At 34.7% G+C, this 19,018-nt stretch overlaps 1 protein-coding gene across 1 annotated transcript in view; it reads right to left on the reverse strand.

Annotated features, from left to right (window-relative positions):
* The window catches only part of LOC121407609 (FH1/FH2 domain-containing protein 3-like), a 137,245-nt gene that overhangs the window by 109,518 nt on the left and 8,709 nt on the right, over positions 1-19,018 (reverse strand). Inside the window, exons 2-3 of the mRNA XM_041598766.1 lie at positions 16,397-16,497; positions 14,281-14,339 (exon numbers count right to left, since the gene is read on the reverse strand). Of these exons, the coding sequence (XP_041454700.1) occupies positions 14,281-14,339; positions 16,397-16,497 (160 nt within the window). The remainder of the gene's footprint in view (positions 1-14,280; positions 14,340-16,396; positions 16,498-19,018) is intronic.

Raw genomic sequence — 19,018 nt, forward strand, 5'->3', positions numbered from 1 at the left:
GAGTCTGCAGTTTTGGAGAATGCGTGTAATACATGTATGGCCATGCGTTTTATGTTGGGCCCGCAAATAGGTGGTATCGTTACATTTGCACAAGCACAGAAATGATTAATGGTATAAAACTTGAAATGCAAGTGCTACATGGGTATATTTGGTATCATGTTAAAGGGAATCTTTATACCAATTACTTGAAAGAAAAAGAAATACTTGAGATTTCTTCATTTACCAGTAATTAGCAATTATGTAACATCAATTGGCCATTTTTGCATGGTGGTAGACGAGGGGAGCATGACGAGGGGAGCATAAATTTTCATTTCATTAAGAAACTGAATGTGTAATATCACAGTACCTAAATATGTAATGGTTTTGGGGCTCACTGGCTTATTCTTCAATCATAAGTGGGTCAAATTTGAACTTTTAAGTTTAATGGATACCTAATCAAGCTAATTAGTATAATTACTTGATGTAAATCATGAAATTAACATGTGCAGCTTCTAAATTTTATTGAAGGTGTAACCCACAACTATATTTTATCTCTCCTCATTTCCTATACAACAGACAGTCACAATATATCAATATTGTGACTGTCTGATGTATAGGAAATGAGGAGAGATAAAATATAGTTGTGGGTTACACCTTCAATAAAATTTAGAAGCTGCACAAATTTCAAGAAGAAAAGCACAAACTAATTAAAGGCTTCAGAGATAAATTAAATGCTTCAGATACAAATCAATCTAACGTTTTAATAATTACGACCTCATGGTTTCAAAATTGACAGCGTAGACTGATAGTGATAACTTTGATGTGTCCGAATCTTCAGATTCTTCTGGTAACATAACAGATAGCAAATACACCTTACATGCAATTTTAATTAATGAAAACTTGTTTGTTGCAATAAAGCCCTTATCTGATGCTATTTACTTTTTTTCTTAATGTTACATCACATTAGCTGACACATATTTGGCTGGCACAAAAGTGTTCAGAGAATATTTTTCCAAAGTAAAAAAAAAACACTTTAGAATGAAACTGGTACAAAGATTAAACTAACCAGAGGCAAATGTACCCATTGAATATGTTCTGAGCATTGACAGTCAATTGACCCAGTACCAAGAGACCGTGTCCTGCAGAATGTTGAGCAAGAGGGTATATTTAAAATATAACACTCTAATGTAACATAATCAAAGTATTTTTGCCAGGTGTATGGATTTATTTATAACATGTTAGTTGTTTTTGTTCACACTAAGTTTAAATAAGCTAATTAAAGCAGTAATGAGAACTTTTCATTGTGCATTCACATTTTTCCTGTAAGTTAAACCTGACTCTCAGTTGTCAACCTGTGGTCCACCGGTCTTTGAGCCAAGAGGTGACAAATCCCATGATTTGAGTCAAATGAAATTATTTTTTATTCATAATAACCACAGTAAATATATTATAATATACTGGTTAGTATTTGCAAGTGTATTTATGCAACTAAAAGCAAGGCTAATTAATATTTTAGGGGTAAATTATGCATGCATTGATACATATTTACCCGAAAAATTGTGATGTGAAATTTGGTCTTAAAAGATGACTGCGCCCAGTTATTTTGGTAGAGTTATCCCCAACAAGTTATACAGTGCGTCCCAGAAAAAACGAAACCGAGATTTAGCGATCATTTATCATAACTTATCCATAAATAGAATAGACAAATGACCTACCAATTTAAAGCTTAGAATCTCCTCTCTCATCTGATATCACTTAGACTACTTCTCATTCACGCATGAGTGAGCAAAAACAATTTGAAGAAAGGATTCCAAAAACTCATTTGGCGGGGGGTATCTGGGTTTCAAAAAGAAAACCACATTTTTGAAAAGTTCAATATCTGCTCTTTAATTTGATACCTCAATTACAGAAAATGGTCAAGAAATAAAAAAGTTCTGTTCATTTGAAATAAGGCTTGCATTTCCATAATTTCATTAGATAAACGTGTTTTCACCAGTTTCCCACAGAAGCTATCGCATGGTGAACAAAAGATTTAATGCTTGGCTGATCGTCAACAAAACGGAGTGTCAAGTGAGTTTCAACGCTAGCCTGGAGAACCACTTCATTTTATGAAATTATTGAAATTAAAGCCTTATTTCAAATGACCAGAACTTTGTTAATTCTTGACCATTTTCTGTAATTGAGGTATCAAACTTAAGAGCAGATATTGAACTTTTCAAAAATGTGGTTTTCTTTCCGAAACCCAGATACCCCCCGCCAAATGAGTTTTTGGTATCTTTTCTTCAAATTGTTTTTGCTCACTCATGCGTGAATGAGAAATAATTCTAAGTAATCTCAGATGAAAGAGGAGATTCTAAGCTTTAAATTGGTAGGTCATTTGTCTGTTTTATTTATGATTAAGTTATGATAAATGATCACTAAATCTCGGTTTCGTTTTTTGTGGGACGCACTGTATATCACTGGAAAGGTCTCACTCTAAAGAGTTGAAATATGCATGTTATTTCCCTATAGGGTGTAAAGTTTATCTGATTCTCAGATTTATTGGGAAGTATGTATTTTTCACAGTTTTCCACATATTTTGACCTTTAACTTTTTATGACATTACCCTATGCCTTTTCTGATTGCATTTCTGAATTTCTCAGACAATTTCCTTTCAGAATATATATACTTTTATGGGTATAGGATGTCAAACATAAGAAAAAAATACAATTGCATAAAATGGTGCGATTTTGGAGGAAAATTTGAGTTGTAACGGAAATGGGCCCAACTCAAAACGCATGGCCATATGTATAGCATAAGCAGCCAGTTTCCAATGGATTAATCATTATAACCGAATGGCAAAGGAGAAATTAGTTATCAAAATAACCATTTCAGAGTTGAATATTCTTTCACTCACATTAGTACAGGCAGATTCATTAAGTCTTTTGTAAAATACTGAGTAAAAACTAAATGAGGACCATTTTTATATGAAATTTCTTATTTCCTGTTGCTATAAATATAATCAACGTTAATTCACTGAATTTGAAAAAAAATGTGTATTGATCATTTTCAAAAGGTGAAAGTGAAAGTGTCATGAATTGGAAGCCCAAATGAACAAGAGTGTGGGACTTAGGATTCTACAGCATTTGCAGATTCCACCAAACCAATTCTACAATTCTCTCAACAAAATTGATTTTTAACTTGCATCGCACAACATAAAAATGACAAAACTTTAGATTTCTTCCTCCTCGCTGGTCAATTTCTCCTTGATTTTCAGGATTTCACCATTGTGAGAGGAAATAGGTGGTTTCAAACCGCCTTGATCATAAGAATCCCCGTTAAATTTCGAAAACTTTTTTAGGCTAAAAAAAACCCATTAATTATTCCTGCATTCACACCGCCCCAAAACATAATCCTTCGGGATTAATTCCTGAAGTTAGGAGCATGCGCAGTATAGTCTGATAAGCAGGCAAGGCACGAGATTCAAATGCACCAGCCCAGCAGCCACCAACGGCGCACGCGCCAATGACATGCTGGGCTAAAAGTTCCCGTAAATTGCTTTCACATTGCCAAAATACCTGCGACCTTGGAAAAAATCCCCACGAAAGTTCTCGTAATTTCGCCAAGTACCTACTATTTAGCAGGTATTTTCTTTCGGGGAAATTACACGTAGTTTGCTTTCACATTACCAAAATACCTGGTATTTTCTGATTGGGGTAAATTACCCGATCAGACAATACCTGGAACTGATGAACTTCGAGGTGGTCTGAAACCTCCTATTGAATAACGTGGGGTGCAGCTTGAGGTATCGTCTCAAACACGAAATGACAAAAACACATTAATGTAGTTAATGTCTTCTTGCTCTACAATGCAAAACAGATGGCGTAGTAGTACCACAATTTATGTGCTAATAAATGGGAGAGCTTACTAGCATGTTTTATGAAACGTGACAGTTTCTCCGAACACGAAAACTGAAGGTCACTTTTTTTTCTGAAAAAGATATACACTGTAATCCCAATAGCAAACATTATCCCCCTTACCAATGAATTAATTCAGGTGGATAAAAGGGCGAGAACTTGTGAAGATTAACTGAAGCGGAGAAGGGAGAATCAAAAGCAGAATAAAAAAAGGTTAACATAAAATCATTATGATTATCTTATGACTATTTAGAAAATACACACTGAGAAGGTTTTCTCAGTCTATCATCTTTACTACATAATTCTGAACATATCGATTCTCATTATAACTTACATATTCTCTTTTGCATTCTACCAAGAAGCCATTTAACAAATGGGTTGAGAGAGGCAGATTGTTAAGTGACAGTTGCCCTACTGCTCATCATGTGGGATTCAAAGGCTGCAGACCTCTGATCTGAAGGTGAGGACCACTATACCAACAAACTTCTAAATATTACTTAAAGTGCTCTGGTCCATTGACTAAGATTTGAACCAATGTAATTGTATTAAAAGACCCTTACTCTTCCATTGACCAATCATGACTCCTTGACCTTGTAACTTTCTACAATATGCTTTTCACACTGCACATATTTTCCTTAATAACCCTGGGAAAATGGAAATCGTATGTTAATCACGCTCTGTGTGGCAAAATCATCCATATTCATGAGCTGTGCAATCATCCAGGGTTAAGGCATTGACCCCGGCTAAGCAAATAGTATGGGGTTAAGAAAAACAGTGTGAAACCAACAAAAAAGGTAGCACAGGGTTAAGGTAATGCAGTGTGAAAAGCATACAAGACTCTGAAGTTTCTTCTCCCACATGCATTCACACATGAACCCTTTCCAAAATTTCTTTCACTTCTCTTATTCACATGATCTCCCTGCCACATCATCATGTGAACCTTATTTATCACTCTGGAGGACCAAAAGATCTTCAAAGATTTAACACCTATCATTCAAGCTTCACACCTATGATTGGGCGAGGAAATATGATCACACTGGATTAGAGATTACATGATGTCCTTTGAATGGGATTAGGTCCTTGAAATAAACTGATGTTAATCCTTGGCTAATTGAGCAACTGCCCAATGACACATTATGTCACCCATTATTCAGGGAAGGAAATAAACAAATATGAGAATGCTGAATACTGCACATCAATCAATGCATTTTTTATTGTCATTTCAATTTTGCATTACTTGAAAAAGTAACAGGCATAATCTGACATAGCAACACATGTTAAAAATCTATGCATGAACAGCATAATGATTTTTTATCCTTATATCATCAATATCATCATAATCATCACCACCATTAAATCATTATCATCATCATCATCATCTTTATCATCATGGCGGGGCCTAAACCATCATCACCATGATCATGATCACATTTTCATAATTATCACTGTGACTGTCATCATTTTTTATATTAATCACTATAAGCTTACACATTGTAATTGTCATCACCATTGGCACACATCATTGCTGCCATCATTTTCATCATCAGATTTATCAAAATCACCATCAAATAAACCAGGATGCAAATTGACATAAACCTCTTTTGTAGGTCATTGGTCCATCAGCCAATGACGGTGCCGGTTAAGTAACAGTTACGGTAAGGTACGCAATGTACCATACTATTCTAACGAGGCGTGTATTCACAGGATGACCTCACAGCTTATAACAGTACCCAGTGTAAGCCCTTAAGTTCATTACAATCACACCAATTGTGATATGTACTTTATTCATAGGATAAACCCATTGTTAGGCTAGTTGGGGTGTTATGTTCGGCCTGTTGCGAAATGCGTAGACACGACACAAGCCCAAGCATTTTGCTTCGGTCCCATCCATGGACAATGGAACGTTGACCTTGAATCTTGTTTGGGAATCTTGTTTAGGAACAAATTGAGTTTTGACAATGGGTTCATAGATAAAGGCATTTGCACCGCTTCACTGGGGCAATACATGACATGTTCATACAGAGCAGTAGTTGTTTACCCCCCTTTTAACTTTGCTAAGAAACTCCTAAACAAGCTTCAATCAAAAAATAGCAATAAGCATGATAAAAAAACATATGCCCTGAAACCTTGTTACAAATATGAGCTCCATGTATCTTATACTAATAATAAAAATAATATAGGGTATTTGTAAAATGCATATCCACCTTGTTAGGTGCTACATGTAAACTTTTGCTTCCTGCTGCTTCTGATTTACACTGTAAGATCACCTGGGTAGAGTGCAGTATACTGTAGATCAATAATTTCTTGCTGAATGAAATTACGCCACGGCAGGGATTTGACTCCATGACCCTAGCGCTGTCTGGAGACTAACCCACTAGGCCACAGTGCTCCACATTCAAAGCTATCACTAGCAGCACACAAAACAAGACCATGTCATTAAGATGATTGCTATTTAAAGATGTGGTCCAGGTTGAAAATATTTATATCTTAATACACAGAGTAGACTTCACTGAGCAAAACACCGAAAATTTCATCAAAATCGGATAACAAATAATAAAGTTATTGAAGTTTAAAGTTTAGCAATATTTTGTGAAAACAGTCGTCATGAATATTCATTAGGCGAGCTGATGATGTCACATCTCCACTTTCCGTTTTCTTATGTTATTACATAAAATCACAATTTTTTCATTATTTCATACTTGTATGAATAATATGTCTCCCTTATAATGAAATAAGTTGCAGCAATAAATATCTAATGCGCTACATCAGTTGTCAATCCAATTTTTCTAGTTCTTGGAGGAAAAAATTTGAATAAACCTAATTTCATATAATAGAATACAAAAGAACAAGTGGAGACATGACATCATCAGCCCACCTCATGAATATTCATGAGGACTGTTTTTACAAAATATGACTAAACTTTAAAATTCAATAACTGCTATTTGTAGTCCGATTTTGACGAAATTTTCGTCACTTTGCTCAGTGAGTTCTACTCTTTTTATTAAGCTATGAATACTTTTAGCCTGGACCACCCCTTTAAAATTACATACAGGAAAAGCTCAAAGTTACCTTTTGTGAAAAGATATAATGTACACATACATGTACTGCAGGATGCATTCAACATGGCTCATTTTTTTAAGTAATTCTGCATGTAAGCAAGCCATAAGTCCATTTACTCCTTATACATACTTGTAGGGACTGAACTCCATGTAAAATTGATAATAATAATCCACATTTATATGGCGCTCAATACTTTACAACAATGTGTCTAAGTGCACTACAGATATATATTTCCCTGGTCATTGGATTCAATCAGTCATTTCCGCACACAATGTATGCACATCCTCCACTCTCTCCAGTCAGTCGCCGGTGAGGCGCACACAGTACTGGAAAAGCTACATGGTAGCACCAGGGTCGAGAGTGGCAAAGAGTGGATTAATGCCTTGCAAAAGGATGCTAGACCGTGGTGGGATTCGAACACACGACCCTCTGTCTATACAAGGCAAGAGTCAGAACCACTATACACCGCAGCTCTTCCACTAAACCTCATCAAACTTCAAACCACAGAGGTGGGCTTCTGTGAATTGTGCAGGCATAACATATACATGTACAGTATGTTTTATTTTATCTGGAGGCCTAAATGCGTAAAGTACATCGGTCTAGTATATCTACCTCCTTTTAATATGTGCATTCATATTAAGCAGCACTCATGGATAATGTACTAGTAAATGAAGCCAGTCTCTCCCTCTCACTATTCTCTATAATGGCCTACATTGAACACTTATTTCTCTTTATTCTTCTACCAACTTCATCTAGTATAAAATATTACATTTATCTCCATGAAAAATTCCCAACTGCGTGGGTCACAATCTCACAGTTGGCTTATAGATAGATGCACATTTAGATACATGTAGATGCCATCAATTCAAGCCTAACCGCTCACGATGGCGGTCTCCTGGGTTCATTTATTACATTATATACATGTATATATGTTTACATTTATAAAAGATTAATTTATACTCACATCCTTGTTTGTATTTATTATGTAATATGACCACATTGTTTATATTGTGAATTATTTTGTATATTGTAATCATAAATAATTTTGTATTGTGTTTTTGAACGCAGAAATAAATGCAAACAAACAATATCCATGATGAATCTTGAAAGTAATGCTTCTTTGACATTGTTTTCTGTTACGATGTATATGCATACACAGTATAGGACTAAAACTATGACAATTACTAGCAAGTCAATAAGGGATCTCACATGATACAACAGCATTTCTGTTGTGTGAACACAATTCTGAGTTGATAAATTACTCTGGGAAACCTTTAGTCTGTGAGCAATTAAATGAAAATCGACTATTCAGTAAAGTTCAGACTGTGGGAGTCAAATTCAGCAGGCATGAAATGAGGTCTGTTTGAGGTCTGGTAATTAATTGGAGATTTTGGTGAGATTTTTATACAAATAACTGACATTTGAATGATAAATGCACCCTGAAGCTTGAATGATCGACATCTAAGGAACATGTATCACAGGTGAATCTGTCAATTTAGTTTTTATCATAATAAACACATCTTTGAAAATTTGAGGATCATCGACTTGAATTCATTGAACAGACAATTTTTTTTTCATTGATATCTGGCAGCTATTATGTCATTTTGGGTTGATTCCACTTCAAAAAACATGAAGCTAGTTTTTATATACAAGCAAAAAATGAGTAAATCTTATTTAATGAATGTCTGGCAAAACCCATTAAAGGATAACAGAGCTCATTTCCGTTTAAAGTTCTGCAAATTAAATATTCAAAATGAATATTACAGGTACAGTTCTAGACCTTTTCACCAACATGTTCATGCGTAGCCCTACATTAAATATACATAAAACAAAGATTTAATCTTATAAATGCAAAGATGGGTCTGTACCTTGTACCTTGAAAAAGCAATGTGAACATGACCTTGTAAAAAATGCAAACAAACAAAACAAGCATGTCAAAGTAACTTCTTCTATTCTGACCGAAAGCAGCATGTATTGACATTGACATTTTCCCACATACCACAGCATTATTCTCATAGGGACTCTGATTGGAGGGTTACATGGAAGTTTCGTTAAAAACCATGCATTCTGGCAGGAATTGGTATCTAAAAATACACTTTTATCCAGCAGCAGAGTAGTGTTTTGAAGAATGCTTGTCCAATGCCGGTGAAACAGATCAGGCTGACTCACTGGCCCACTGTCTCACTGTACAGTCCGACCTCTCTTATCCGGCCTCCCCTTATCCGGATCTCTCTATTATCCGGACGCACACTTGCCGAGATTTTTTTTTTTTAAAATCTAGTACAGGTACGTGAGGAAATGAGATTTCAATTTAAACTCAATCCTATACATAAACCCACTCTGATTACATATATTTCCCAACATAGTCACCCTACACCAAACATATTTTTCATGAAAATATCTCACCCAAATCACCAAAAGAACTTTAGGAATGATAATTTCCAGTAAATCAGGGTGCAGCGCAAACATTTCATCACGTTTCTCTTTTTGATTCGCGGGAAAAACAACACATGTCTTGCGAGCTAACTTTAGGCCTCAATACGGACAGCGCCATCTATCATGTTTGAGCCTAGTCAGTGGAACAATGGCTGACATTGCGAAGCTGCGATACTCGCCGCGATGATCTAATTTTAAAACTTGGTTTCATCGAGTCATTCACTTTCTTTCGAAGTATGCTCGATGTATACCTCAGTCATTTTAGCAGGTAAATTATCCAAGAGTTTTGGCCATCGATCGATTTCATTTCAATAAAAAACACTGCCTATAATTTGCACTGACTCTACAGTGAATATTGTCTTTACCGTACGCGCACTACAATAGTGCAGTGTAGCTACCGCCGGTGGCCTGGGGAGGCAGCCGGCAGCGCAGCTGCGTGTATTTAATATTGGGTCTCCCAGATCCGGATAAATCCCTTATCCGGATTGGTGCTGGTCCCAACGTGTCCGGATAAGAGAGGTCGGACTGTACTTCTATGACGAGAAACCGGTTTGCATAATTCTATTTTCTACGATACACTGTACGTGTAGAACTCCTCTTCCACCTCCTCCACCATCTTCCCGAACTATTCTTCTGCCCCCTTCCCTTTTCTACTCATTCTTCTGCCTCTTCTTATTTTCCCGATCATCCTTCTTTTTCTCCTCCTTCCACTCCTTCTCTAAACACTTAGCATTATCATGGAGTGTTCAAAACAAAAAGAATGCTGTAAAATTTCCAGAAAAATCCTAGATAAAAATCAAAATTGAATCTTTGAAAAACATTAACTCCCAATGACACCTTACACCAAGAAAATCTTGTTTTATGTATGTATTAATACAATATTCCACTACAGTACACTGTTTTGTCTACCATCTTTTTCTGAAAAACTGTAAGCTTATCCACTCAAAGATCCAGTTCCAGGGATTATTTGTCGTAATTATACATGTATCTCCATTACTGATAAAAATTGTCTTTCTCATCCACTGTCTAGAATTTCTTTGTGGTGTCATGTACTCCAGGCTAGTCTTCATAAAGACCTACAATAATTGAATATTCTCATATGAATCAGAGATATTTCTAATCCTCTACTAATCTGTCTAGTGAAAATCTTAATCCTTTGACCTGAGGGGCAAGTGAAACCACTCTACTTTTTTTCCTTACTTAATATGTATCTGTGTCAAAGGATGAACTTGTTCACACTATCTTCAATGTTGTACACTGTTGCTATACACGTATCTGTATCTGCAACGCCAGTTAGTTTACGTCACAATCTACAACTTCCCACTGAAAAAAAACTTCATAAATCGATATTTAAAACATTATGCTCATTTTGTAATGTTAATAGAGGTATTGATTACCCTTGTTTGTACATGTACTATTTAAAGTTAAACAAATAATTTTTCATTTTTGTAAAATATTTGATAAAAGACATCTTCACACTAAGATAGAAATCAACATGAATATTTCTGTAAATGGGGGACACCCTGCCCTCACTAATTCCTCAGCTACACTAGTGCACAGCCGGACAGTGTGAACACAGCCATCATCATCATCAGACCCCAGCGCTACTGTATACTGTACCTGTAAGCTATCTCTCTTTTTAATAGATGGTGAGAGTATCTTGTTAATGAGGACAGGTGAAAGAAAGGAAATCCTGGTCTGACTCAATAGTTGTTTGCTTGAACCAGAACTTCAGAAGTCAATTATAAAGCAATGCTATCTATACAGGTCCATCTAGGGCTGCGTTTATGCGACCTCAACCCAGAATCATGATTTTGAATCACGACTTGAATCATGATTCAAAACAGCAACATGAATCACGATCCGACAGAATCAGCGTTTATACGACCATCTTTCTAACGCTGTTTCTCCCTGAATTCGGGCCGATCCAGTGCGCATCACAGTGGGCAGTTTGACCCAGGAAGCATAGGTCAACATTTTCGCGTGTGTTTCTACGTCGGCTGCTAGATTTTCGCTGCCGCCGGAGCTAACGCGCGATCGTTTGTGCAAGTGCAACGTTTACTCGGCTTCCGAAAAATAAATCTTTTACTTCCAGAATTCTGTGTATTGTACCTCGTATAGTTTTTGTTTACTTGTACTCAATTTCTGTGAATCCCGGTAAGGGATGCTTGTGCTATCAGGGTCAGCGAGGCTGAGCCCAAAGCACAAGCAGAGCCCTGAGTTCATCATTAGTCCAAATGGAACTTGAAGACATGAATGATGAAAACAATGAACTATACAAATGACGCTACAGTACATAATCCCGGGGGTACAATACACAGAATGATAATTCCTATTAAATGCACGTGACAACTGGCATAATTATACCGGTACTAGTACACTGGCAGTACTGCTACACGAAAATTAACCTGCACGAAACGCAGGCGCGCCTTTGAGTCGAACCCGGAAGAAGCACGACACAATGACGTAATAGAATCATGATTCAAATCACGATATCGTTTATACGACCTTTTTCGTTGGTGATTCTACAGAAACGTCTTTTAAAACGCTCCTTTTTCCGTGTTTCATGTTTGTGATTTGAAAGACGTTTATTTCCACTTTCGACTAAACGCAATCGTGATTCTGCAGAATCGTGATTTGAATCATGATTCTAATCATGATTCTAGGGTAAAAAAGTGTCCAATAAACGCACCCTAGAACTATCCTAATATGCTCGAAATGGCTAAGATATAAGGATAGTTTTATTAGGCCTATATTTGTTTACGTGAAAAATATTTCGATCCCAGCGTCTGCATTTTTTTTTCAATATAAATTTCTGGAAAAGGTTTAATTCCATCTGGTTTATGATGCATGTTTTTGTGTATGACATACAAGTCAAAATATGGTTTTACTTGAAAATATCTTTTTAAAAGAATTTATTCAAACAAACAGTGCTATAGTCACTTGTAAAAAAAATCCAATGCATGTTATATGTACCATAGATGTGATTTGTATACATTATACAGTTCCTCAATTCTGGAAAATAATGTTCATCAATATTAAACTGCCACACAAAGACAGATTATGAAAACTTCATTTTATTGCACTCTTACTGTTTGGTGACTATGTTCACCTTAAACATTGCGTGCAAACAGGAACATTTGTTACCCCAATTTAGCCCATAAAGAAACATTCTGTCTCCTTGTTGGATGAGTCAGTAATAAAGGAATTGTTAATTTCACGTTCACCTAGAACATCAGGACTGTTTAATTTCTAAGAATAGAAAGACCAATAATGCTATCTAGCAAGTAGCATTCAACACACACTTATATTTTAAACTGTTTCATTGAACCTAATGGGCCACTATTTCAAAAGGAAACGTGAGATTACAAGTAATTGCAATAATTAGAATACTTCAGTAGCCTCAAATAACTGTTTGTGTACACTTCAACCACTTTGTACTTTTCCATTTCTATGGTAGGAAATTTACATCCTCAAATATGAGGAGAAAGGAAACTCATTTTCAAGTGATGATATGGTATACTAAACTGCTACCAAAGAAGTACAAGTAAAAGAATAGGATGCTGGAAGGGAATAGGAAAAGGAAATAATGATATACTTCTTAATATGAAAATTGTCAGATCGCATAAAGAAATAAATGCTTGCTTGCAGAGTGATACAGTTGGAGATACATGTATACACACCAAGAAAAAAATGGATCTTATAAAAACCATTATTCTTTTTTAATTTCAGTAATCATGTCCATTCCAAGCTTTATCATTATTATTCATCTCTGCTTTCATACAAATTAACTTAAGGAAGGTTTGGGTTTGCCTTTAAAATCATCAGGAACTTACCATGTAACATTTAGGAAATGCAAGTCCTGTTTAACAGAAATCAAACAAAAACTCAGGCCTTGGAATACTCTTTACAATGTAAACCATCAATAAAACCTAATCAGCTTCAAATTATGCAAAACCTCACAACTGGATGACAAAAGCAAAATCTAACTAAAGGACCCATGAAAAAAAAAGTCACAATCATTTATCAATTTTGTAGATTCTTATTAGATGTTAGTAGAAGTCCGTAACTGGAAATTTGATTTGTCACAGAAAGTAAACTGATCAATCTCAACTTTTGTTTCACGGCTCCAAGACTCAAGACAATTCAAATCTAGTCAATTAGGTCAAAGGTTAAAGTACATGTATGTTGAGACATGCTGATAAGGGTTATGTAGTATGCAGGAGTTACTACAATGTTGTTATTGTTGAAGGATATTCTTGCTCTTGTTCCTGGCACTACTGTTGGTGGCATTTTTCTAATATTACTTCCTAGATTTCTGTCATTACAAAAATTCCAATTTGCTTTTAATAGCAACAAATTATTGCTCTAGACTATTCATTCACAAAATGTGTCTGGCAAACCCATTGAAGAGAATAGACAATTGTATCAATACATCCTCATATGAAGGATGGAAAATAGAAAAGAGCAAAAGATTGAAGATAAATACCAGTTGTGGTAATAATCTCAAAATGAGTTTAAACAGAATGCAATAACATTACCGCAAAAGTGTTTGTATGTATAAATAAAAAAATATGTGCCAAATATCTCTGGAAGAAAATGCGAAATCGCTGAGAAATTAGCAAATTAAGCACGGAATTCCATCGAACGTCTGGCATTTTTCGCAGCAATATTAATACACTGTCCAACATATGCTTTTCTGCATTAGTGAACAACAGAATTATTGATTTTAAGCTAAGATTTCATGATTTTACAAAGATAAGGTTACATTATTGTACCACATCTAGATGTATGATAATATTTGAACAATTAACCTTGATTAAAAAACTTTCTCATGAAAATTGTTTGCTGCAACTACTGTCTTTTACCTTTAAGAAACAGTGATCCACACTGGTTTTGTTTAGCTTACCTTGTATGCCACGAACACGGACAGTGAGCTGAGTTCGCACGATAACAGAATTCCTGCCTCTGTTCAAAAAATAATAATATGTGCAAAATATATTTAAATGTGGGATTTATTGCTGGCAAAAACATTTCCAAATGAAGATGCTAAATCCCTTGGAATTAATGTAAATAGTGGATTTTCATCATTTTTTTCACAATAAATAACAAGAAACTTCTTATAGATCAGATGAAAAACTATATCGATAAGGGTTATATAAGTTCTGTGATCATTACAAATAAATCATGTACATGTACACACTGATCAGAAATATGTCATATATGTTAACATATTTTGGATTAGATAACTTTATATTAGATCTACACCTACGATGAAATTTTTGCTTGCAGTGACTCTACTTTAATTTAAACTTTGAAAATTTGTTTTCATCAATCAACAGTTTTCACCACATGAATTATCAAAGACACACTGAAACTAATCAAAAGGAAACACCCCACCCACAGTGGTTTGAGACATAACGAACATTATTCCTCTTACACCCTTGCTGAACTCGATCAGGCACCTATCGTATTTCTTTCCACCAAAGTTCAATGTGAGTTACATTGTCCCCATCTATGTGAGGGTTTACAGACAGGAAACATTTGATTTCACAAGGGGGTCTCCCTTCTTTAATAACCTTCTGCCTCTTCAGACGGGTGTCATTGGCATTGTTTTAACAAGGCAATTGAATGACAATAAATGATTGGTGTGCTTGTGGATATGGAATAAACTTTGAATTAAAAAGAAAAATCTAAATTGAAAAGTTTATACAGAACCATGATATGTAAATTGGAGTTTATTATGCAGCACTAAAATCAGAGTAAAAATAGGGTTATCACCAGGAACTTTTCAGTGGTTATCAGAACATCCCCAGACACCTTACCACAGGGACTTACGGGGACAAATACTAATTCTCATTTCTACTTCAGAAGGAAAATTAGAGCTGGTCAGGTGGGTGAGTTCCAATCGGATATTCTGAGGGGGAGGATGGTTCCGAAAGGTGCCGACCTATGTAGTGACATGAGAGCAACATCTCTTCAAAATTCTCTTTATGATGAAAAGTCAGACATTCTACATTCAAGTTTGACCTTCATTGACATTTGATTCACATCTTTATAGCCAATTAAAGCTAGTAATGCTTTCATACATACAGGCTCGTCTGACATGGCTAGCTTCATTTATATATAAGGGTATAGAGACAAGAGTAATTAATTCGTTTTTAATTACATGTACATGTACACCTAAGTAAAATCCTTGTGATAATGGTTTGGCTCTTCTTCACACTGTTGATTCAACTGCCATGATTCAAATTGTCAATTTGTGTTTTAGAATGATGTTTAAATGGCAATGTGAAAGCTCCTTGAGTTTAACCAATAGGATGTTGGATCAAAACCTAGTAATTACAAACAGCTGCGTACAGGTACATGAACACAGAAAGGTCAAACGTGTGCATCACTTTCTTGATTTCCTCAACCGAATTTGAAGTTTTCAAGGCTCCCATGTTGTACAATGCATGTAGACCATCTCGAGCATACTTTCCCAATTGTGAATGAGAGGAGTCTCCAAACATTCCAAGTACTCTGTCAATTTCAATCACATCTTTTACTTTTATAGAGACCACAATTATATACGGTTGTACAGTAACTACAGAGTAAAAGGGTTGGCAGCTGGGTCCAATGTTACAAGGGGGTTGAGACCACAAGTGCATGAGAGGAAAAGGGGAAGGAGGGAGGGACAGTGAAAGAGTGCCCCCTCTACCCCCAACAGATCTTCGACGTACATGTAAAAACCCTGTTTAACGGGTCCTGATCAAAGCTTAGTATTTCTATTAAGCTACATACATTGTATATATATATATACAAGTACATGTATAAACCTATTAAAGCTATTTGCTTTTGTTACACTATTTTTTATTACTATCATAGGCCTACATATTATGGTATCATTTTTTTCTTTTATAGTTGGTGTGATGTAAACAACATCCTGAGATATTTTTTTCAGCAGTTGTCTAATTCAATCAGAATTAATTCTATCGGAATTAATTTTATTTGGCAATACTATCAAAAGAATAAGTGTGACTTACTTTCGTTCAAAGCCCTCAAAGTCGTCCCTCTGATCGTCAATGGATTGTTCAAGATCCAAGTATGTTCCATTATGAGAGAGTTGTAGACCACAATCCTCTAACTGTATCAAAGAAACAAAAAAGTAAAGTTGTTTCATAAATATATATGAAGAAACTATTAACAATGCAATCACTATGTGCTACTCCTCAGATACTGCAGTTTTATATGCATGGTATCATTCATTTTTATTGAACATAATTATACAGGTAAAACATTTTTTTCAAATGAAAAATATAGGCCTATATCTCAATGACTGCAATAAAATCAGGAAATTTTTATCAGTTATTACGATTACTTGTCATTTGCAATGTGATTGAATGTTCATTGGCAAAAACTTATGATTGTATAATGAACAAATTTGACATCATGAATTATCGATGAAGTCTTTATTTTATTTAAGACCGATTAAGCAAAATAATACCTCCAATAGCAGGAAATACTGATAACTTTAAATCAAGATAACAATTTATTTTTTTTCTGAATGAAATAAAATTTATATAGAGAGCTATAATTTTTAATGCTTTATCAGTAATTTTTTGCCATTCTGTTTTCTACATGGATAACTGTAGCTGCTCCCAGACAAACAAGTTCTAATGATGATGTCTGAAAGAGATAAAGAAAATTTACAGACATTTGTTACCCTTGAAGGGTATCACTTTTTTAATTTGAATTTCTATCATTGTCTTAGGATAAGATACAGTATCTCAATTATGTATTATTTTTAAAGTGACAATAAAAAGGAAAGGAATTATTCAGGAAGTTTTAGACTAAAGCAAGGGTACAGCTGCTGAAGTTGGTAATCCAACCGATTTTCAAACTTCCTTTATATGGGGTCAAAAACACCCTGTAACATTCATCTAACGTAATCTGCGCAGTCATAGTCCCACAGGCCTATTTGATCTATTCCAATCAGAGTTACCAAAGTCACATGGTGTGTCATTCAACTTTATGTCATTATTTACTCTGCATGTGACTACAGTATATAGGCCTACAGAGCTAGTGTATACTGCATGAGGGGAAATAATAGATGAGACAGCGATAAATATGGATAGAAGAAAATATTTTTTGGGAAAGAAACTTTTAAAAATATTCACACATAGAAATGATCTTTTCTTTTTGCTTATAAAGAAAATCAAGATCCAATAAAGAGGAAAGAATACTCAATAGGAAAGAAACACTCTCTTGTAATTTCCTTCCTCAATAGAAAATAAGAGATAGTACTTGAATGCGATTGTACTAACTTTAAATTCAGGCTGTTGAGCCCAAAACCAAAAAGAAATTTTTGTAATAAATACTATGGAGGTCCTAGAGAAGAGCCTCCAAGAATTTCCACCAATGAACATAGTCATGCACATTGTAAAACTTGTTAGTCGATACGTACATGTATCAGTATCATACTCTTTTTATTCAGGGTTTGTCAAAATTAACTGAAGTGACAGTTACACTCTAAACTCCAAAGATTTGAAATAAATCCAGATTGGATGTGAATAATGACCAGCCGAATATTAAATTTATATTCAAACCTTGTTGACTTAAATATAAATCTAAAAGATTTGAAGTCAAATCTTTTAAGATTTAAAAGTTAATCCTTGAGACTTAAAATAAATTCAAACTTTGGCGGGTCACTATTCACAGCTAATCTGGATTTATTTTAAATCCTTGGAATTTAGAGTGTATGGATAACAAAAAAAAAGAAAAAAGGGGAAAAAAAACTATTTCTATACTTTGCTTCAGATTTAAAGCAAACAACATTTAGGCCAACACTCTTAATTACATGGACTCAAAATGAATTCTTATCTGCTGTGAATAGTGTGACCATTCAAACTCCAGACTTAATTTGAATCCTAAGGATTTAACTTCAAATCTTTACAGAGTGTATCAGAATGAAGATATTGCCCAAGACAGACAGGAACACCACTCTTAATTGTTCTGAATTGAAAACCACAATGAACTATTTGAAGGGGCTCAGCAGTGAATGTAAATGTGTCATCAACTATAGAAGGACCATCAATACATTCTACAAGGAAAAACTGGGAAGTCATTAATAATCTATTACAGTCACTTGCGCACCATAGATTCATGTACATATTGTCTTCTATAAAAATTATGTTATACATGAATAAAGTACATTTAATAATGGATCATGAGAATGTACATGTAGGCCTATGAAATGGTGCAGCAATTATATAAAACAGACTCATTAATAATGTTATTCACATCTTAATACACTTTGTTCTAATCTACATCTTTATTTACAGAATTCAGAAAAAAAATACTTTCACCCAGCAGAATATTGCTTTTTTTTAAAGTAACGATTTTGGTAGTATAATAATATTATTCAAAGTGATATTATTAACAATTCCATTTTGAAAAATATAAACTTACTACAAATACAATGTAATCATTAAATGTAGCAAACTATCTAATAAAACCAAATTCAATGTTTACATTAAGACTCGGAATGGTATAAATTCAGATATATATATTTTTTTTAGATATTCAATTTATTTTAATACACCGACAACAATGGCAAATTAAATTCAAATTGCCAAGAAATCACAGTAAACAAATCAAACAAATTA

The sequence above is a fragment of the Lytechinus variegatus genome, chromosome 2, assembly GCF_018143015.1.
Source record: "Lytechinus variegatus isolate NC3 chromosome 2, Lvar_3.0, whole genome shotgun sequence".
Lineage (NCBI taxonomy): Eukaryota > Metazoa > Echinodermata > Echinoidea > Temnopleuroida > Toxopneustidae > Lytechinus > Lytechinus variegatus.